We start from the raw sequence: 22,906 nt of genomic DNA, 5'->3' as shown, positions 1-22,906 counted from the left end.
CCCACAAGAAACCAGAGGAAAGGGCTAAAGCTAGACAACAGAATCAAAATTGGTATGAATCCATGTTTGATTGGTCCCCATGGCTAACAACCTTGCTTTCAGCCCTAGCTGGACCCCTGATTCTATTATTGTTGTTACTAACCCTTGGACCCTGCATAATCAATGAACTAATCTCTTTTGTCAGGGAACGAATTAATGCAGTACAACTCATGGTGCTAAGAACCCAGTATCATCCTTTACAACTAAAAACCCAAGATTGGGTCCTCTTATGTTACAAATAGAGGGGAGAATAAAGGACTTGGGAACCACAGGGATGCCATGACAGGCTTCAGATTCACCAGTAGGCCTAAGTTTCTGTTTCCTGGCAAGGTTTATATAAGAATTTAACAGTTACTGAAAAAAGACCACAAACTGTTTATGCCATATATTTCTATGGTCATAAGATAAGTTGCTTAAGTTCCTCAAACACACATAGCCAATCACAATAAAGGTTACCTAATCTGCTTGAAGTTCCCCTAGCCCCCTGCCCACCAGCATCCTAAGCCTATCAGAAAAATACAAGTGCAGTTACTGCTTAAGTCTACCAATCATGTAACCATTCCCCTACTTCTCTGTTCAAATCCCTATAAAAACCCTGCTCCCCCCAACACACTTCTGCTCAGGGCTCTTGTACAGATCCACTGCACTAGTGAAGTCAAGAGTCCAAGCTTAAGCCCGAAACAAAGCTCCTTGCTTTTGCATGTGTTTGGTTCTCCTTGGTGGTCACTGCAGGTGACTAGAACTGGGCATAGCAATGACATCAAAATAAAACAGAGAGTAGGGCTGGAGAGATGGCTTAGCAGTTAAGGCATCTGCCTGCAAACCCAAAGGATCCAGGTTCGATTCTCCAGGACCCACGTACACCAGATGCACAAAGGGGCACATGCATCTGAAGTTTGTTTTCCAATGGCTAGAGGCCCTAGTGGGCCCATCCTCTTTCTCTCTGTCACTCTCTGCTTCTTTCTCTGTCAATTAAATAAATAAAATATGTTTTATAAAAAACAGAGTAAATGAAAGAGGGGATATGATGAAGATATGATGAATTTGTGAAGGGGAAGGTAGGGGAGAGAAGGGAATTATCATAGTTTATTGTCTATAATTATGGAAGTTGTCAATTAAAAAAGCTAAAAAAAAAGTGGGGAAAGCAGAATCTGGGGCTGGAGATATGATTTAGCAGTTAAAGCATTTGCTTGCAGAGCCTAAGAACTCATGTTTGAATCTCCAGGGCCCATGTAAGCCAGATGCACAGTGGCATAGGCACACAATGTCACACATGTGCACAATAGGGCACACACATCTGGAGTTCATTCGCAGCAGCTGAAGGCCCTGGCACCCATTCTCTCTCAACCCCTCTTAAATAAATAAATAAATAAATAAATAAAATACAACAGTGGAAAAAGTTTTATTTTCTTGCAATGGGAGGGGAGGGAGGGGGGGGAAAGGGAGAGAGAGAAGGAAGGGGAAAGAAGAATATGGGCAAACCAGGGCCTCCTGCCACTGCAAATGAATTCCATATGCATCTGGCTTTATGTATACTGGGGTTCTAAACCTGGGCCAGCAAGCTTTTACAAGCAAGCACCTTTAACTGATGAGCCATCTCCCCAACCCTAAACTTTTTATTTGTGTCTGAGAGCAAACACACCTAAGTCTGAAGCCCCAACTGGCTTCACATGAGTGGCTTAAGTGTCTGGTAAAAATCTGTTCTCTGGGGAGGTGCAAACACGTATCTCTTCATTTCAGAAAGGACACAAGATGACAAACCAAAACACAACTGCACCCAAACCAGTTTTGGTGAACTAATGAAGTCAGTGGGGTACCTTAGAAAGCAGAGGTTACTTGCAGAAGAAGTGTGAGTGACTCAAAGTTGCATCACGAAACGCCCCCCTCAGCATAAGTACCAACTCAAGCTAAATCTCTGGGACTTGTAGGCTGCTTGGCTGGTCAGTGTCCCTCAAGTAGTTGCTTATCCTTTATATATCCTTAGGGATGGGTCTTGCAACCTTTTAAGTTTAGAAAACTGCTACACAATACTGATCACTCTGCCCCTGAGCTGTTGCTGGCTATTCTTGAGGTGTCATCTTGTGAGTTTCAGCTCTCCCAGACTTGATGACCTCCTGACTCCCTCCTCCCTCTAGGAGGAAACATTTCAATTAGGAGGAATTTGCTATTCGACATTCCACCCCTTCCTCTGGCTCTTTCACTCTTTCTGCCTGCCCCTTCTATGAATTTCCTGAGTCTTGGAGTGCTATAGTCTATCTATGGCTAAACATTGGACCACTATGCCACAGCAACAGTCACTTAGTCTCAAGAGTTTCACCACTTGAGTCTTTGTTGTATACCACCCATTAAAAGTTCACCAGGGCTGGAGAGATGGCTTAGTGGTTAAGACACTTGCCTGTAAAGCTACAGGACCTAGGTTCGATTGCCCATGAAGCCAAAGGACCTAGGTTCAATTCCCTAGGGCCCATGTAAGCCAGATGCACAAGGTGGCACATGTGTCTGGAGTTTGTTTGCAGTGGCTGGAAGCCCTGGCATGCAACCATTCTCTCTCTCTCTCCCTCTTTCCCTCCCTCAAATAAATAAAATAAAAAATAAAGAAATTCTCCATGACCAAGGCAGAGAGCAGCAGTAACATTAGCAATAACCTATGGGTGCAAGCATAGATGTTTAGAAAGCAATTTGACAGGCACATCATTTCAACAAAATAATAGCTGTTGCTTCACCACTGGGGCTTATGTCACAGGCTTTTAAGCAGGCTTACAGTACCAGACATGAACTCCTTCCTTTAGAGTTGGCCTTGAATCCAATCAGAAAGCTGTTAATTCCCACAACAATCTTGCCACTACTACACTAGCAAGCACCTTTTGCCTGGCACGTTGATAATGAAGTGCAGGTGGGATCCACAGTATAGCAAAGGCTAGCCAATAATTGGGGAGCTTCCAGCTCAGCTCCAGCCTGATTTCTCCATATCTTGAAATTAAAAATATAGTGTCTTCAAAAATACCATCTAGGAGCCGGGCGTGGTGGCGCATGCCTTTAATCCCAGCACTCAGGAGGCAGAGGTAGGAGGATTGCCATGAGTTCAAGGCCATCCTGAGATGACACAGTTAATTCCAGGTCAGTCTGGACCAGAGTGAGACCCTACCTCAAAAAACAAAAACAAAAACAAAAATAAAAAAATAAATAAATATCATCTAGGGGCTGGAGAGATTGCTTAGCAGTTAAGGCACTTGCCTGCAAAGCTAAAAGACCTCAGTTTGATTCCCCAGGACCCACGTAAGCCAGATACACAAGGTGACAAATATACATTTGGAGTTTGTTTACAGTGGCTGGAAGCCCTAGCATGCCATACTCTTTCTCTCTACCTTTTTCCATCCCTTAAATAAATAAAATATAAAAATATTTTTTTAAAAAGTACTATCTAGTTTTGGCACACAACCAACAGCACTGGTAATTTTTTTTTAAATCATTTTAGGAGCTCCAAGGGTCTCCTTGGGCAACTCGTAGGTTAGGTAGTCTATCCTTGACACCATAATCTTTTTTTTTTTTTTTAAACTATTTATTGACAACTTCCATAAACATAGACAATATACTATGATACATAATTCCCTCTTATCACTTCCCTTTTCCCCTCTGAATCTCCTCTCCACTGAATCCCTTCTTAATTCCAACATACAAGTCTTTCTTTGATGCCATCTTTTTTTGTTTGTCTTTTTATTTGAGAGCAACAGACAGAGAGAAAAAGAGGCAGAGAGAGAGAATGGGCACACCAGGGCCTCCAGCCACTGCAAATGAATTCCAGATGCGTACACCCCCTTGTGCATCTGGCTAATATAGGTCCTGGGGAATCAATCCTCGAATCAGAGTCCTTAGGCTTAACAGGCAAGCATTTAACCACTAAGCCATCTCTCCAGCCCAATACCATCGTTTTTTTTTTTTTTCCCTAGTATGCAGATCTTGTGTACAAAGTATTAGCCACTGTGAGGTCATGAATATCAAGGGTACTTTACCTGTAATCTTTTTTTTTTTTTTTGGTTTTCAGAGGTAAGGTTTCACTCTAGCCCAGGCTGACCTGGAATTCACCATGTAGTCTCAGGGTGGTCTCTAACTCACAGCAATCCTCCTACCTCTGCCTCCCAAGCGCTGGAATTAAAGGCATGTGCCACCACACCCAGCTTTGATACTGTAATCTTATTCAGCAACCAAACTCATCTTTGGTTCTGAGTTCTACCATATCCCTGTTCAGGCAACAAAATATCCCATGAAATGTGGTCTGATGAGACAGGCACCTATGTCTTTTCACCACAGAATGGGCACAAAGGGATAATTGCATCAAGACAGGCATGGCAGCATAAGTTTTTAAATTCTAGTACTCATTAGGCAGAGGAAGGAGGATTGCTGTGGGGCCAGCTTAGGACTAGAGTGAGTTCTAGGTCAGCCTGGACTAAAGTGACACCTTACCCTAAAAAAAAAAAAAAAAAAAAAAAACAGGGTTAGAAAGATAGCTTAGCAGTTAAAGTTCTTGCCTGCAAAGCCTAAGGACCCAGGTTCAATTCCCCAGTACCCACATAAACCAGATGTACAAGGTGGCACATGCATATGGAGTTCATTTGCAATGGCTGCAGACCTTGGTACACCCATTCTCTTACTCTACCTGCCGCTCCCTCTCTCTCACACACAAACAAATAAATTAAAACAGGGACCAGTGTGGTGGCACATGCCTTTAATCCCAGCACTGGGGAGACAGAGTAGGAGGATCAGTGAGTTTGAAGCCATCCTGGAGCTACAGAGTTCTGGGTCAGCCTGGGCCAACATAAGACCTTACCTCAATAAATAAATAAAAACAAAAAGAATATATGCACCAAAACCAGTTTTGACAAGCCAATGAGTTTATTGGAGTTACTTACAGAGCAGGGTGAGGGTTTATTTACAGGAACATGGGTAACTCAAAGATAACAGCATCACCAAAAAGCTCACACCCCAGAACAGGTAACAAGCAGCTTGGATGAATGGAGTCTTCCCCTACAGTTGTTTACCCCTTTATATCTTTTTTTTTTTTTTTTTTTTTTGGTTTTCCGAGGTAGGGTCTCACTCTAGCCCAGGCTGACCTGGAATTCACTATGTAGTCTCAGGGTGGCCTCGAACTCACAGCAATCCTCCTACCTCTGCCTCCCGAATGCTGGGATTAAAGGCGTGCGCCACCACGCCCGGCTAAACCCCTTTATATCTTTATGAAGGAGTCCTGCAACCTTTTATGTTGAGAAAAATGCTACACAGCACTGAGCAGAGTCTGCTCAACAAAAGTATTCTGCTTGGGACAGAAAGCCGCCAGGCAAGTGCTAGCTGGAAGCAGGTAGACTCCAGGGGGAGTGTTCGCTTGGTGCAGGTAGGCATAGGTGAACCCATGATCTCGCCTCAGCCACCTCCACTGACTGGCACCAAGACATGCCTCTGGATGCCTCCATATTCTGATGTTCAGTCCCCAGCTGCCTCCACAGACCAACACCCCCACAACAGTAACCTCAAGGGACCTTTGGGTCAGGTCTAGTCTGGTCTGTGGAGCCTGGCCCCGCCCATCTGCTGACAGGTACCCCAATGCTGCCTCCTTGGTGCCTCACTCCTGCCCCACTTATAAATTTAGCTTTCTGGTTCTTGCCCCACCCTGAGGGTCCAAATCCTAACAGTTGACTTGGTGGAAAAATAAATCATATTTACTGAGCACTTCCTATGGGCAGACTTGCTAAAAACTTGAAAAACTTCACTAAATCTCACATTGCATGGTATTAGTAACATCAGTATTTTACTGGGTAAGAAAACTGAGTCTAATCACTAGGTTGAACCTAATGAACTGGCTGATATTCAGGCATCTTTTTAGCACAGAAGTAGCACTTTCTTTTTTTTTTTTTTTTTTTTTGGTTTGTCGAGGTAGCTCAGGCTGACCTAGAATTCACTATGTAGTCTCAGGGTAGCCTTGAACTCTCAGCCATCTTCCTACCTCTGCCTCCTCAGTGCTGGGATTAAAGGCATGCACCACCATGCCAGGCTAGAAGCAGCACTTTCATAAGGTTCAATCAGCAACCTGCAGAATCAGAATTGGAAACTTGGATTTCATAGCCCAACCTCCAGATGCCTCCCCTATCTCCACATGAAACAGGCGTGGTTCTGGGTGGCACTCACTTCTCTAATTCCGAGCTAAAATGTTCCTAAATCCTGCAATTCTGCTGAGGATAGGAACACCATCCTAACCAACAAGAAGCAACTTTGACCAAACAAATCCTATTCTGAATAATCATAAAAATAACCTTTCTGAAAATATATACATATGACCTTCCTTGGGCTGGAGAGATGTCCCTGTTAAAAGCACTTGCTTGGGGGGCAAGTGTGGTGGCATACGCCTTTAATTCCAGCACTTGGGAGGCAGAGGCTGGAGAATTGCTATGAGTTCAAGGTCAGCCCAGCTAGAGTAAGACCCTACCTCAAAAAAACAACAAAAAAATTCCTTTAGAAGCTGGGCATGGTAGCGCATGCCTTTAATACCAGCACTGGAGAGGCAGAGGCAGGAGAAAAATAAAAATAAAAGTGCTTGCTTGCAAAGCTTGTCAGCTGGGTTCAATTCTCCAGCTACCCATGTAAAGCCAAATGCAATCCCAAACTCATGGTTCTAATAGCAAGAGACCTTGTCTCAGGAGGTGAGGCAATGACACCTTGAGGTTATCCTATGACTTCCACAGGCATGCTGTGTCATGTGCATACCACCCATACATATACATACATGCAAACTAAAAAACTGTTTTTGTTGTTTGGTTCTTTCAAGGTAAGGATCTCACTTTAGATCAGGCTGATCTTAAACTCATTCTGTAGCACCAGGCTGGCCTCAACTTTACAACAGTCTTCCAACCTCAGCCCCTGAGTACTGGGATTAAAGGTATGGGCCACCATGTGTGACCGAGATAAATAACTCTTATTTACAAAATAAAAACTTCCTGACAAGGGAGATGGCTTATCAAATAAAGTGGTTTGCTGCTCAAGCCAAATTACTGGACTTCAATCCCCAAATAACATGGCAAATTTCCATAATACTAACATGCTAAAAGCAAGATGGGATATTAAGACAGGAGAATTTCTCAGGAGCTTGTGATGAGCCCACCAAGAATAGCAATCCAGAGAAAGAAACCCTGCTTCAAATGGCATGAGAGAGGACTGACTGGAAAGCTGTCCTCTGACCTCCACATGTGTGTAGTGGCATATGGGCATACACAAACACACACACACCCTTTCTATTAAGTGAAGCAACCCAATATAAATCTTGATTTTCAAATAGGGAGGGGTATTCAAAGCAAAAATTCTCCTATCCAGAGACGTCGCCACCATTTTACATTTTTCAAGATTTTCTCAAGTCCGAACATGGTGGGTGGCACATGCTCTTTGTGCATCTAGCTTACATGGATCCTGGGGAATCGAACTTAGGTCCTTTGGCTTTGCAGGCAAGCGCTTTAACCACTAAGCCATTTTCTCCAGCCCGCGCAGAAATTTTTTTGTTTTGTTTTTTTGGTTTTCGAGATAGGTTCTCAGTCTAGTCTAGGCGGACCTGGAATTCACTATGTAGTCTCAGGGTGGCTTCAAACTCACATGATCCTCTTACCTCTGCCTCCCAAGTGAGTGCTGAGATTACAGGTATGTGCCACCACACCCAGCTTATTTTATTCCCCTGCCAAAAATTTATTTATTTATTTGAAAGAGAGAGATCTACAGAAAGAGGCAGAGACAGAGAGAGACAGTGCAAGGCTAGGAGCATGCCAAAGTCTCCTGCCACTGCAAATGAATTCCAGACTCATGTGTCACTTTGTGTATCTGGTTTTACATGGGCACTGAGGAATTGTACTGGGGTCATCAGGATTTGCAAACAAATGCCTTTTAACTGCTGAGCCAGCTCTCTAGTCTTCCCTACCTTGAGTTTAAAAAAAAAAAGCCAGGCGTGGTGGCGCACGCCTTTAATCCCAGCACTCAGGAGGCAGAAGTAGGAGGATCACTGTAAATTCGAAGCCACCCTGAATCTACATAGTGAATTCCAGGTCAGCCTGGGCTAGAGTGAAACCCTACCTAGAAACCCCCCCAAAAAAAAAGGAAGGCTGGAGGAATGGCTTAGTGGTTAAGACGTTTGTCTGCAAAGTCTAAGGACCGCATTTCGATTACCCAGGACCCACGTAAACCAGATGCACAAGGGGGCACATGTGTCTGGAGTTAGTTTGCAGTGGCTGGAGGCCCTGGCACACCCATTCTCTCTGCCTCTTCCTCCCTCCCTCCCTTTCACTCTCTTTCTCAAATAAATGAGTAAAATATTTTAAAAAACAAAGAAAGAAAAAGGAGCCGGGCATGGTGGCACATGCCTTTAATCCCAGCACTAGGGAAGCAGAGGTAAGAGACTCACCATGAGTTTGAGGCCACCCTAAGACTACAGAGTAAATTCCAGGTCAGCCTCAGCTAGTGAAACTCTACCTCAAAAAAAAAAAAAAAAAAAAAAGGAGGGGGGGCGGGTGTGGTGGCACACGTCTTTAATCCCAGCACTTGGAAGGCAGAAGTAGGAGGATCACTATGAGTCCAAGGCCACCCTGAGACTCAGCCTGGGCCAAAGTGAGACCCTACCTCGGGGAAAAAAAAAAAAAAGGAGGGGTAGAAAGGGAATGATCATGCTTTATTGTCTATAATTATGGAAGTTGTCACTAATAAAAAAGAAAGCCAGGCTTGGTGGCACATGCCTTTAATCCCAGCAGAGGTAAGAGGATTGCTGTGAGTTCAAGGCCACCCTGAGACTACATAGTGAATTCCAAGTCAACCTGGGCTAGAGCAAGACCCTACCTCGGAAAAAACAAAAAAACAAAACAAACAAAAAAACCTGCTTTGACTAATTATTTATGCACACAAAATAAAAACAGGATGGAGGGCATGGTGGCACACGCCCTTAATCCCAGCCCTTGGGAGGCAGAAGTAGGCGGATTCCCGTGAGTTCCAGGCCACCCTGAGACTACATAGTGAATTCCAGGTCTGGGCTAGAGTGAGACCCTACCATGAAACACCCCCCCAACAACAACAACAAAAAAAAAACAAAAAACAGGATGGAAGCCTGGTATCTCTGCACTTCATTTTTCATCTGCTTTAATGTGGGTCATCAGCCTCTCTCTATGGTTACTTAAGGAGTGTTTAACATATCACACCATTACCCCCTCAAGGATGAAGACAAAAAGATGTTATTGTCCTTAATCTACAGTCACCTTGGATTCCAGCAACGGAAAAATCTAGTCTGGAAGACCACCTCAGATGGAGGAAATTACCTATGATTTCGAGGCTGTAACTGAGCAGAAATGCAGAAAATATTCTAGGGACTTCCAGTTAAGATGGCAGCGTAGGAACCTTGCCAAAGTAGCCTAGTGAGGAAAAAGCCAAAAAAAAAAAAAAAAAAAGCCAGGCGTGGTGGTGCACGCCTTTAATCCCAGCACTCTGGAGGCAGAGGTAAGAGTATCAGGGTGAGTTCAAGGCCACTCTGAGACTACATAGCTAATTCCGGGTCAGCCTGGACCAGAGTAAGACCCTACCTCTAAAAACAAACAAACAAACAAAAACAGCAAAATATACTCCTCTACTAAAAAGTGAGGTGTTTGCAAGGCTCAGGGTCTAATGCAGAAGAGGTGGCGGAAAGAATGTAAGAGCCAAAGGAAGGGTAGGACTCCTTACATACAACATGCTCCGTCCAGACATAAAATGGCCTCGATATCCATGACCTCATAGTGCGTGACACTACCTACACAAGACCATCATAAAAGGAAGAAAAGATCATGACATCAAAATAAAAGAGAGACTGAATGAGATGGGGAGGGGATATGATGGAGGGTGAAGATTCAAAGGGGAAAGTGGGGAGAGGGAGGGCATTACCATGGGATATTTTTTATAATTATGGAAAATGTTTAGAAATTGATAAAAAATAAAATAAAATAAGATTTAAAAAAAGTGAGGTGTATAAGAAATTACCAAGGGCAGCAGAGAAGTAGGAGAGATCCAGAGCTCACATAGGCAGGCAGAAGCAGCACCAGCAGCACCAGGTTCATGGGGCCACAGATGCAAGGCTCAGCTTGAGCCACAAGAAAAGCCAGGTGAGGGGATTTTCCACTCACATTGGAGCTCCTCACACACAAACTCAAGAAATGTGAAGGGAGCAAACAACAGAGGAGCTAGAGGATCATGCAGACCAGCAGGAGAACTAGAGTCACCATCCACAGACACCCCTCCCCCACCTACAGATCAAGGGTCAGCAAGCACCAGAGACCAGGGGAAGGAAGCTCACAGCACCCATCACCAGTGACAAGAGCAGTGATCCCATGACCCAGCCAGCCTACTTGAACCCACATCACACCAAAGAGGGACCCAACCAGGAGCACAGCATAACTGAGACCAAAATCATCCCAAAAGGTAACTGGGATTACACCAGGTCAGTAGCCACCAAATAAGCCTGGTATATAGGCCTGATCTGGAAGTGCTAATTGCACCTTCCATATCAGGATAAATTATGTTAAATGTGATGGATGGTCAGATTTGCCATTCTATTTTTTTAACTTTTTTGTTTATTTTTATTTATTTATTTGAGAGCAACAGAGAGAAAGGGGGAGAGAGAATGGATGCACCAGGGCCTCCAGCCACTGCAAACGACCTCCAGATGTGTGTGCCCCCTGTGCATCTGGCTAACGTGCGTCCTGGGGAATTAAGTCTTGAACCAGGGTCCTTAGGCTTCACAGGCAAGCGCTTAACCACTAAGCCATCTCTTCAGCCCGGATTTGCCATTCTTAAATAAGCTATATTTTGGGCTTGTTATTTGTTGCTTCTTGATTTATAGTGGCTTTGTTTCCTCTTCTGTTGTACATTAGGGAAGGGTCTCACTTGGTCACAAGCTGACTTGGAACCCTCAAAAGACCAGAAATCTTAACCTCCTTGCTGACAGGATTAAAGGCATGGGGCACCACACACCCTAAGGGACAGTGTCTTTGTTAGAGGATCTGGTTGTCATAATACCTACTCTTGCATAAATGCTCTGTGCTGTTTTTCATTGGATGTGTACATTGTTTAGTTAAGTTTTAGAATTTGCCTGTATTTTGTTCCACTCAGCCTACCTTGAGTACTCTCACAGCAGGCAAACCCAACACGTAGGGTCACTTTTGTAGATACTCAAGAGTCTTGAGAGCCACACCTAGCATCTTAAGCTCCTACCCTGAAGATATATAACATCAGATGAATTGATACATCTAATAATGCTGCAGCTAACTAGAAAATCCAAAAATTAAATTAATCCAAGATGCAAAAATATATACATTCATAACACAAGAAATAACAAAAATCAAGACAATATAAATCCAACAAAAAAGTACTAATGCATCAGAATCGACCTCCAGTGAGAATGAGTCAGAGGAAATGCCTGAGAAATATTTCAAAAGAATGATTATAAATATACTCAAAGTCAAAGAAGAATTCAAAGGAATCAAAGAAGACACAGAAAACCAATTTAATGAAATAAACAGGACAATATAAGACATAAATAAGGAAAAAGAAACAATAAAGAAAAACCAGTCAGAATTACTAGGAATAAAGAACACAGTTAATGAAATAAAAAACTCTGTAGAAAATCGTACCAGTATGGGCTAGAGAGATGGCTTAGCAGTTAAATGCTTGCCTCTGAAGCCTAAGGATCCCAGTTCAAGGCTCGATTCCCCAGGACCCACGTTAGCCAGATGCACAAGGGGGCGCATGCATCTGGAGTTCATTTACAGTGGCTAGAAGCCCTGGCATACCCATTCTTTCTCTCCCTCCCTCCCTCCCTCTCACTCACTCTCTCTCTCTCTGCCTTTCTCTCTCTCTCTGTAGCTCTTACATAAATAAATAAATGAATAAAATTTAAAAAAAGAAAAAAGAAAATCTCACCAGTAGAATGGATGAAGCACAGGATAGAATATCTAAACTAGAAGACCAGGTGGCAGAATATGGTCCAACAAAGAGAAAGACAAACTAACAGAAAAGTATGAATGGAAATTTCAAGATAGTCGGGACACTAAAGAAAGCAAACATAAGAATTCAGGGAATAGTAGAAGGAAAAAAATTTTACTCCAACGGCATACTAGGTGTTTTCAACAAAATCATAGAAGAAAACTTCTCCCAAATTGGGAAAGAGATGCCAATACAGATACAGGAATCCTTTAAAACACCAACCAGACAAAACCTGGAAAGACCCTCTCCTCGCCATATTATAATTAAACTACCAAACATACAAACCAAAGAAAATATACTGAAAGCAGTTAGAGAGAAAAATCAAGTTACCCACAAAAAAAAGTTATCCATTCAAACAGATGGTGAAATAAAGACATTCCACAACAAAAGCAGGCTAAAGGAATATTTGAAGACAAAACCAGCTCTACAGAAAATACTTGAAAGGGTCCTCCATGCTGAAGAGAAAGAAAAGCACACATATAAGGAAACTGGAAAAAAAATACTCAAATATTAGTTAACACAAGAGAGCAAAGGTAAAACTGAAGAACTACAAAATAAAATGGCAAAAATAAATACACATCTTTCAATAATATCTCTTAGTATCAAAGGCCTCAATTCCCCAACCAAAAGACATAGGTTTACAGACTGAGTTAAAAAGCAGGATCCTTCAATTTATTGCCTCCAAGAAACCAACCTTTCTACAAAGGATGGACACTATCTTAGGGTGAAAGGTTGGAAAACAGTGTTTCAAGCAAATGGACCTAGAAGACAAGAAGGGGTTGCTATCCTAATATCTGACAAGGTAGACTTCAGTCCAACATTAGTTAGGAAAGATAAGGAAGGTCACTTTATATTGATTAAAGGCATACTCCAACAGGAGGACATTATAATCCTAAACATATATGCACCTTGCATGGGGGCTCCAAACTTCATCAAACAAACGCTATTAAAACTAAGGTCAAGCTGGGCATGGTGGCGCATGTCTTTAATCCCAGCACTTGGGAGGCAGAGGTAGGAGGATCGCCATGAGTTCAAGGCCACCCTGAGACTACAGAGTGAATTCCAGGTCAGCCTGGTCTAGAGTGAGACCCTCGAAAAACCAAAAAACAAAACAAAACAAACAAACAAAAAAAAAAAAACCCCTAAGGTCACAGATAACACCAAACACAATGATGGTAGTGAGTGACTTCAACACCCCACTCCTCATCAATTGACAAGTCATCCCGGCAAAAAATAAACAGAGAGGCATCTGGATTAAATGAGATCGTACAACAAATGGACCTAACAGATATCTATAGGACATTTAATCCAAATGCTGCAGAATATACATCCTTTTCAGCAGCACATGGAACACTCTCTAAAATAGACCATATATTAGAACACAAAGCAAATCTTAACAAATACAGGAAAATTAAAATAACTCCTTGTATCTGACCATATCTGACCATAATGGAATCACACTACAAATCAATAACAAGAAAACCTATACAGCATACACAAAACCATGGAAACTAAACAATGCATTACTAAACAACAAATGGGTCAATGAAGAAATCAAGAAGAAAATCAAAAAATTCATAGCGTCTAAGCCATCTCTCCAGACCCGGGAAAATTATTTTTTCCTACCTAATAACTAAAACAAACAAAAAGACTGGGTTGGAGAGATTGCTCAATGATTAAAGATGCTTGCTTGTAAAGCCTGATGGCCTGAGTTCAAGTCCCCAATACCCATGTAAAGCCAAATGTACAAAGTGGCACATGAATCTAGAGTTCATTTGCAGTGGCAGAGGCAGGAGGCCCTGACACACTCATACTCTCTGTCTTTGAAATAAATAGTTTTTTAAAAAAGAAAAAAATTCATAGAGTCAAATGACAATGAGTACACAACATACCAAAACCTTTGGGACATAATGAAGGCAGTCCTAAGAGGTAAATTTATAGCTTTAAGTAACTATATTAAGAAATTAAAAAGGTCACAAGTAGCTAATAAAAAAAAAATTTGAAAAGAAAAAAAAGAAATGCAATCATATAGTAGGATCCAGATTGCTCCCCAGTGATGACAATGACAAGGACTTCTTTACAATACCTGGTAGAACCAGAACTGAGACAATGATCAATCATATTACACTTTTAACTATGCATACCTCTTGACTCTGCACCAATTCTCCCTCTATTTAAACCTAAAATTCATGTTAGTACCCCAAGAAAAGACTTGGAGTCCTTGAAACTATGGAAGTTCTGTTGTCAATTTGTCAGATTAGGAATCTAGTAAGAGGCTTCTCTGGCAGGTCTGTAAGGGTATTTCCAGGATAGATTAACTGAGGGAGGAAGTCCTTCTTTTACAATGGGTGATCCTTCCAGTGGTGGGCTATATACGAAGATGATCTGTGAGAACATAGCTGTTTTACCTGGCTACCCATACTGCTCACTGGTGTGTACTTTTTACCTGGCCACCTGTGCTACTTACTTAGTTAATCTGTCTACCCTTTGCTACCATCCCTCGTGGACATAAGAACTGAATTTCATAAACCTTCAAACATGGACTGACGACCAGGGGCTCTCTAGGAATTCTCTATGCCTGTGGTGCCAGATTAAAACTTCCAAGGCATCCAGCCTTGTGGTCTTGAGCAGTGATCAGATTCCTCAATGCTCAAGCCTACAGATAGATCATTGCACTGCCCAGTTTGTATCCTGGAAGATAATCCAATAAACCCCCTTTATAATAAATATTCATTCTATCAGTTCTGCTCCTCTATAAAACCCTAACAGAAGGACCTCTTAGCTGGGTGTGATGGTGCACGCCTTTAATCCTAGCACTCAGGAGGCTGAGGTAGGAAGATTATCATGAGTTCAAGGTCAGCCTGAAACTACATAGTGAATTCCAGGTTAGCCTGGAGTAGAGTGAGACCCTACCTCAAAAAAAACAATAATATGACTAACTTGAAATGCAGATTATTCAAACAATACTCTTGGCTGAAATTCTCTATGTAAACAAAGCACTGTAAAATATGTAAATTTAAACCCAAGTCTTCTAGTATTAAAGTACTTAAATTACTACTAAGTATTTATAATATTTTTAATATTGTCTATAATTTTTTTTTTTGTTTTTGTTTTTCGAGGTAGGGTCTCACTCTAGCCCAGGCTGACCTGGAATTCACTATGGAGTCTCAGGGTGGCCTCGAACTCACAGCAATCCTCCTACCTCTGCCACCCGAGTGCTGGGATTAAAGGCGTGCACCACCATGCCCGGCTTGTCTACAATTTTTCACAAATTTAAAAATGTTTTCCTTCAACATCTTTCTCAATGAAACAAAAAACTGTAAAATACTGTGTAGAAGGGAAAAAAATCATATCAGGTGACATAATACTGAAAAGACCTGCTTTTTTGTTATCATTTTGTTTTTTCAAGGTATGGTCTTACTCTAACCCAGGCTAACCTGGAATTCACTATGTAGTCTCTATAGTGCTGAGAAGTAACAATGGACTATTCAGTACTAATTGAGACATCTCTATTCCACCCTCCAAGGCTCAGAGTCCATGGCAGAATAGGTGGAGGAAAGAATGTAAGAGCCAAAGGAAGGTGGCACACCTTACATTGCTGTCTTGCAGACACAAAATGCACGTGGTATTCATGGTCTCACAATGCCTGACACTACCTACACAAGACTTCCTAATAGGAGGTAAAAAATGACAGCATCAAAATAGAAAGAATCTAATTAGAAAGAAGGGATTCAGCCAGGCATGGTGGCGCACACCTTTAATCCCAGCACTCAGGAGGCAGGGATAGGAGGATCACTGTGAGTTCGAGGCCACCCTGAGACTACATAGAGAATTCCAGGTCAGCCTGAGCTAAAGTGAGACCCTACCTCGTAAAAAAAAAAAAAAAAAAAAAAAAAAAGAAAGAAAGAAGGATTCAATGAAGGATGATGATTTGGGAGGGGAAAATGAAGGTGGTGGGAGAAAATTATGGTTTATTGTCTATACTTACAGACGCTGTCAATAAAAACTTTTTTTAAAAAAGTTTAAAAAATTTTAAAGCCGGGCATGGTGGCTCACGCCTTTAATCCCAGCACTTGGGAGGCAGAGGTGAGAGGATTGCCGTGAGTTTGAGGCCACTCTGAGACTCCATAGTGAATTCCAAGTCAGCCTGGGCTACAGTGAGACCCTACCTCGAAAAACCAAATTAAAAAAAAAAAAATTTAGACTATGAAGATCTTGGGCTGAGGAGATGGTTTAGAAAGTACTTGCTTGCAAAGTCTACCAGACCAGGTTCAATTACCCAGCCACTCACATAAAGCCAGATGCAAGAAGCCCTGGAGCACCCAGTCTCATCCATTTTCTCTTCTCTCTTTGTCTCTGCTTACAAGTAATTAATTTTTTACAAGACAGTAGCAAGGAAAAAACAGATCACTTGAGATTCCAAGATCACCACAGTCCAGAGATTACCATGCCACATCAGAACATGCACCACACACATGCAAAAGAAAAAGAAAAATTTCACTACAATACATTTAAGTTTAAACTGGTAAATTTAGCCAGGCATGGTGGTACATGCCTTTAATTCCATCACTTGGGAGGCAAAGTTAGGAGGATAAACATGAATTCAAGATAGATCCTACCTCAAGAAAACAAAAATATATGTATTTTTAAATCTATTAAGCACTCATTGAGGTGTGAGTATATACTAAAGGAAAACTTTACCTATTTGTTTATTTTTGTTTTTCAAGGTAGGGTCTTGCTCTAGCCCAGGCTGACTTGGAATTTACTATGTAGTCTCAGGGTGGCCTCAAACTCACAGTGATCCTCCTACCTCCTATACCGGAGTGCTTGAATTAAAAGACTTGCACCACCACATCCAGCTAATATACTATGTCAAATCTAAAATGACATCAACTATGATTTTTTTTTTTTTTTCAAGGTAGGGTCTCACTCTAGCTCAGGCTGAACTTGAATTCGCTCTGTAGTCTCAGGGTGGCCTTGAACTCTGGCGATCCTACCTCTGCCTCCTGAGTGCTGGGATTAAAGGCATGAGCCACCCTGCCCGGCCCTCAACTGCTATTTCTATTATAAGGAAAAAAAAAAAACAACATCTCAAAGGGCTGGAGAGATGGCTTAGCTGTTAAGCACTTACCTGTGAAGCCTAAGGATCCTGGTTCGAGGCTCAATTTCCCCAGCACCCACATAAGCCAGATGTACAAGGTGGTGCATGCATCTGGAGTTCGTTTGCAGTGAATGAAGGCACTGACATGCCCAATCTCTATCTATCTGCCTATCTCTCTCTCTCACTCTCAAATAAACAAAAGTAAGCAAAAAAGTTAAAACACAACAGTGGACACTTACAATTGGCCAGCCAGCCAGGCCAAATGAGCCAATGAGTGCAATAGTGGCATGTCTGTCATGGTGGAAACCAACTGCCCTCCAAATGGACTGGAGGCCCGCTCCATGGGGGGGAAATACATCCCTGATACTGAAAACTTAAAACAGGGGTAGTCATGAGCCCTAAGGGTGTAACATCTGCTAATGTCTGGAAAAATGTATATACTATGCTTATCAAACTGCACAGTAAGCACTTCTCTTAATATTTTTACCCTTATATTAACGCTACTCTCACTTTGGGTAGAGAATCTTCTCTTTTCACATGTCAGTGCCCTTGGGATGACTCAGAAGGTATCATAGTGCTGGAAAGAAGTGACTGGAGTACTGAGTAACATCTCAATCACACCTTCCAAGGCTCAGAGTATAATGTGGAAGAGGTGGCAGAAGGAATGTAAGAGCCAAAGGAAGGGTAGGACTCCTTACAACATGCTCCTCCAGACACAAAATGGCCTGCATATCCATGACCTCGCCGTGCCTGATACTACCTACACAAGACCATCATAAAAGGAGGAAAAGATCTTGACATCAAAATAAAAGAGAAACTGATTGAGATGGGGAGGGAATATGATGGAGAATGGAATTTCAAAGAGGAAAGTGGGGGGGAGGGCAGGGAGGGTATTACCATGGGATATTTTTTTATAATCATGGAAAATGTTAATAAAAACTGAGAAAAAAAAAGTTAAAAAAAATCGCAGATACTTAAATGTGCCCTAAAATTGAGCAATATAAAAATATACCCAAAAGGGGAGCTAGGGAGATGACTCAGCACGGTTAAAGGCACTTACTAGCAAAGCCTGACAGCCCATGTTCAATTCCTCAACACCCACGTTAGAGCCAGATGAAAAAGTGGCACAATGCTAGGGGTGGTGGCACATGCCTTTAATCCTAGCACTCAGGAGGCAGAGGTAGGAGGATCACCAAGAGTTCAAGGCCACCCCTGAGGCTACACAGTGAATTCCAGGTCAGCCTGAGCCAGAGTGAGACCTTATCTCGGAAAAAAAAAAAAAAAAAAAAGATGGCACAAGCATCTGGTGTGTTTGTAGTGGCAAGAGAATTTGGTGCATCATACACCCCCACCATCCCCCCATACACACAAGCAAAGAAATAAAACATATACCTGAAAAGGCAAAATTTAAACCAACTTTTGTATATTTGACATCATCTGTTCTGTATCTTCAAATATAAGTGGAAGGATCTGGATCAGATGGCTTGCAAACTACCTCATCCTGTGGTACGGACAATGCCTTAAATACAGAATGAATCATACAACTGCTATTCTTTATGTTACAATCAGAAGCCTCTTACCCCGTCTACAAAGAGGCATATTTACTCTAGAACTACACAGAGAGCTCATTCCAAAGTCTATTTGCTAGACACTAACTCCACTAGACAGAAGAATTAAGAATAGTATGTTTACATTTAATGAAGGCAGAGGTCCTAAAAAAATTTTTTAAAGGATTATTTCACTTCAAAAAATTAGCAGTAAAATTAGGTCTGGCTAGATGGTACATGCCTTTAACACCAGCACTTAGAAGACTAAGGTAGAAGAATGACGATGAGTTTGAGACCAGCCTGGGGCTAGAATTCCAGGTCACCTTGGGTTAGAGACTGTCTAAATAAATAAGTAAAATGAAACCAATACAACAAAGATAAAGAATGGTGAAACATATGTAGAAAATGCAAGCATCTACTGTGCAATAAACTCAGTATCTATCAGAATCTCATTACATTCAACTTTCCAAAACAAAAGTGGTTAACATTTATGCACCACAAAATACTCAGTATTCCCTCATATATTCAGTGTTGGAAAATATGATTTTAAATAAACAATGCAATTAAAATTAAAAATTATCAAATTACATCATTTTATTAGTTAATAAGTTATATGTATTGCGCACAACTCTTCAAAAGACATGGCCCCACTGCCAAACACATACATTTCAAGTACCAAGTACAGCAATTAAAGCTATAGAAGATGTCACTTCGCACGCTTTTAATCCCACCACTCGGAAGGTAGAGGTAGTTGAATCACTGTGAGTTCAAGGCCACCCTGAGATTAGATGGTGAATTACAGGTCAGTCTGGGTTAATGAGACCCTACCTCAAAAAAAAAAAAAAAAAAAAATCCTTACTCTGCTGGTTAGCTCTGATCCCAAAAACTATTTAGTCAAAGCTAGACTTGCAAAAAATTTTATCACCGGGGCTGGAGAGATGGCTTAGCGTTAAGCGCTTGCCTGTGAAGCTTAAGGACCCCGGTTCAAGGCTCGATTCCGATTCCCCAGGACCCACGTTAGCCAGATGCACAGGGGGCGCAAGTGTCTGGAGTTCGTTTACAGTGGCTGGAGGCCCTGGTGCGCCCATTCATTCTCATTCCCTTTCTCTTTCTCTGTCTGTCTGTCACTCTCAAATAAATAAATAAATAAACAAAAATTATCACCTATACATAATAAACATAAGATTTAATACAGTATGCAGAATGTAAACGTTGTGTGTGTGTGTGTGTGTGTGTGTGTGTGTGTATTTTGTTTGTTTTTCGAGGTAGAGTCTTGCTCTAGCTCAGGCTGACCTGGAATTCACCATGTAGCCTCAGAGTAGCCTCGAACTCACGGCGACCCTCCTACCTCTGCCTCCCAAGTGCTGGGATTGAAGACGTGCAGCCACCATGTCCGGTAAATGAGGATGTATACTTTCTAAAGTAACAACAGCAACATCCACTCAATGCCTTCCATTTCAGTACCATATGGTCTCGAAAATTCGTATTATGCAATGATGGCATGAAATATCAAACCACATTGTTCTACAATATTTTAACCTAATGTATTTGAAGTCACCAAGTTTCTGACGCCTCAGTGTCGATGCTTAATTTCTAAGTCTCTGCTTATGGGAAACGAAATGTTGCAGTCGTACGGAAGATTGAACACTTCATCTAAGACAACACTTGTTTTTCAATTAACTTTCATCTTGCTTTGTGCTTTTGTTTGCACTGAAGTTTTTCACTTAAACGAAAAAAGAGAACTCGCATCCTGTCAGGTAGGGAAGAATATTCATCTCTCCCTCTTTCTCAAGAGCAACCTTCCTCCAGGTCAGTCGTCGGCTCCCTCACGTGCGTCAGAGTCCCGGGGACCGGCCCCCAACTCCGTCCAGGAGGTCTACCGGCCCTAGTCACTTCGAGGTCCCCGGCGCCTTCCACCCCGAGTCCGGGCCGCGTCCACCAGGCCCGGCTTGCGCGCCCGCTCGGAGCTCAACCCGCCGCCCCGACGGCCGGCGCGGGCCCTGGCGGCCGCCCCGCTCCCCAGACCCTCCCACTCGGGGGGACGCTCCACCGACGGCGCGGCGCTGCAGGCCGCGCACTCCAACTTCTCCCCGGGCCCGGCCGAGCACACGAGCAGCGAACCGGCAGAGCCGGCTCGGAGCCGGAGAGCGGCAGCCCAGCCCAGGAACCAACCTGTGGAGACCGCCATCTTGTCCAACAGCCCGACGCAGCCGCCGCACGCACGACGTCACGCGTCATGTCCGGGAGTGCGCGTGCGCTGTGCGTCACAGTGGTCCTGGCCTGGGAACCGAGGTGCTGGCGGCGCTCAAAGTGACAGCGCGCTCGTGGGTCAAGAGGGTACGGATCCTGGTCACTGCTCTTCTCAGCTCCCAGTGTCTCCACATTTATGTCAAAATATATGCTAAGGAAAATTGCACTAGCGGGTTAAGAGACAAATTTGGCTCATCTCTGCAGTAGGTCTACAATATTGTTCTGGTATAGGGATGTAGCTCAGTGACAGAACACTTGACTAGCATATTCAAGGCCCATCTGGGTTACAGGAGGGTGTCAGGGAGCGGACAGTTAAGAAACCTTAGAGTTAGTTTCTGGGGGCTGGAGAGATGGCTTCGCGGTTAAACGCTTACCTGTAAAGCCTGAGGACCCCAGTTCAAGGCTCGATTCCCCAGAACCCACGTTAGCCAGATGCACAAGGGGGCGCACGCGTCTGGAGTATTTTTGCAGTGGCTGGAGGCCCTGGCGCGCCCATTCTCTCTCTACTGCCTCTTTCTCTCCCTCTCTCTCTGTCGCTCTCAAATAAATAAATGAAAATACACAAAAAAAAATTATTAAGAGTTAATTCTGGGGGCTGGAGAGATGGCTTGGCGGTTAAGGCGTTTGCCTGCCAGCATCCATGTAAGCCAGGTGCACAAGGGGGCGCACGCGTCTGGAGTTCGTTTGCAGTGGCTGGAGGCCCATTCTCATTTCCTCCCCCCCCCCTCTTTCTCTCTCTCTCTCTCTCTCTCTAATAAAATATTTTTTAAAAAAGAATCTTTTGCCAGTGCTGAGGATTGAACTCAGGGTCTTATGCATACTAGGCAATTGCTGTACCACTGAGGTATATCCCAAACCCAAAATTAAACTTAAATGCCTTTTCCTGAGAACCTGTCATTGCTCTTCTCTTTATACCAGATCTTACAGTAGGAGCCACAGTTGCAAAATTGGATAACTTAAATGCACTGGGTCTAGTTGGATCCCTTAGGGACAAGAACCAAGCAGCAGCACACAAAGGCAAAGTGTATGTACCTACTTTAATTGACAGCATAGGCAAAGCAATGATCATGATGTTCTGGATCCTGTAGACCTATGATATTTAACATAATGTTCCTTAAAGTGAAATAGGAAGCACACTAAAGTTTTGCTGTCTGTATAAGTAGAAAAATTCAAAAGCCAAGGATGGTGGCAGGTGCCTTTAATCCCAGCGCTGAGGAGGCAGAGGTAGGAGGATCGCCATGAGTTCAAGGCCACCTGAGACTTCATAGTGAATTCCAGGTCAGCCTGAGCTAGAGTGAGACCCTACCTTGAAAAATAAAACAAAAAAGAAAAGAGAGCAAAAGGAAAATTCCACAGAAAATGAACAAAAGGCTATTTTGAATGTTAGCAACAGAGAATTATGCCTACTTGACCAATTACCAGACTTAAGCCAGTTTATACACTCAGAATCCCTCAAATTGATGAGAGGCCATGTGCCAGTGAGGAAGAACAATATTACAACACCAAAATGTTACGCTGTCATTTTTTCCATCCTTCCCCAAAGGATTTACAACCATTTACCAGGTGTATCATTTACTTTCTAATTCCTGGGACAAAATAGTGGACCAGATAGGGATGGAAAGAGTTTATTTTTGGCTTAAAGTATTGAGGGAAAGAGTGCATTAACATGGAGAAGGCATGACAGGAGCAGACAGCTGGCATCACATCCTCGGATCAGCAGGGAGGGAGTAGGAAGAAAAATGAATGAAAGTGGGGCTGGACTATCAAACCTCAAGGCTCACAGGCAGCGACCCACTTCTTCCAGGAAGGTTTAACCTCCTAAATGTTGCATAACATTCCCAAACAGTGATACTAGCAGGATATTAAATATCCAAACAGTGAGACTATGGGAAATTTTTTTTTTTTTTTTTTTTTGCTTGAGCAGATTAACACATATCCTGGCATA

The 22,906-nt window shown here is 42.7% G+C and overlaps 1 protein-coding gene across 1 annotated transcript in view; it reads right to left on the bottom strand.

Moving 5' to 3' along the window:
- Positions 1 to 20,981, bottom strand: part of Ube2v2 (ubiquitin conjugating enzyme E2 V2) — a 77,373-nt gene extending 56,392 nt beyond the window's left edge. Inside the window, exon 1 of the mRNA XM_004665421.3 lies at positions 20,884 to 20,981. Coding sequence (XP_004665478.1) covers positions 20,884 to 20,899 — 16 coding nt within the window. The 5' untranslated portion in view covers positions 20,900 to 20,981. The remainder of the gene's footprint in view (positions 1 to 20,883) is intronic.
- Positions 20,982 to 22,906: the final 1,925 nt, after the last annotated feature.

The sequence above is a fragment of the Jaculus jaculus genome, chromosome 2, assembly GCF_020740685.1.
Source record: "Jaculus jaculus isolate mJacJac1 chromosome 2, mJacJac1.mat.Y.cur, whole genome shotgun sequence".
NCBI classification, from domain to species: domain Eukaryota; kingdom Metazoa; phylum Chordata; class Mammalia; order Rodentia; family Dipodidae; genus Jaculus; species Jaculus jaculus.
This window is presented reverse-complemented; position numbering and strand designations above follow the sequence as displayed.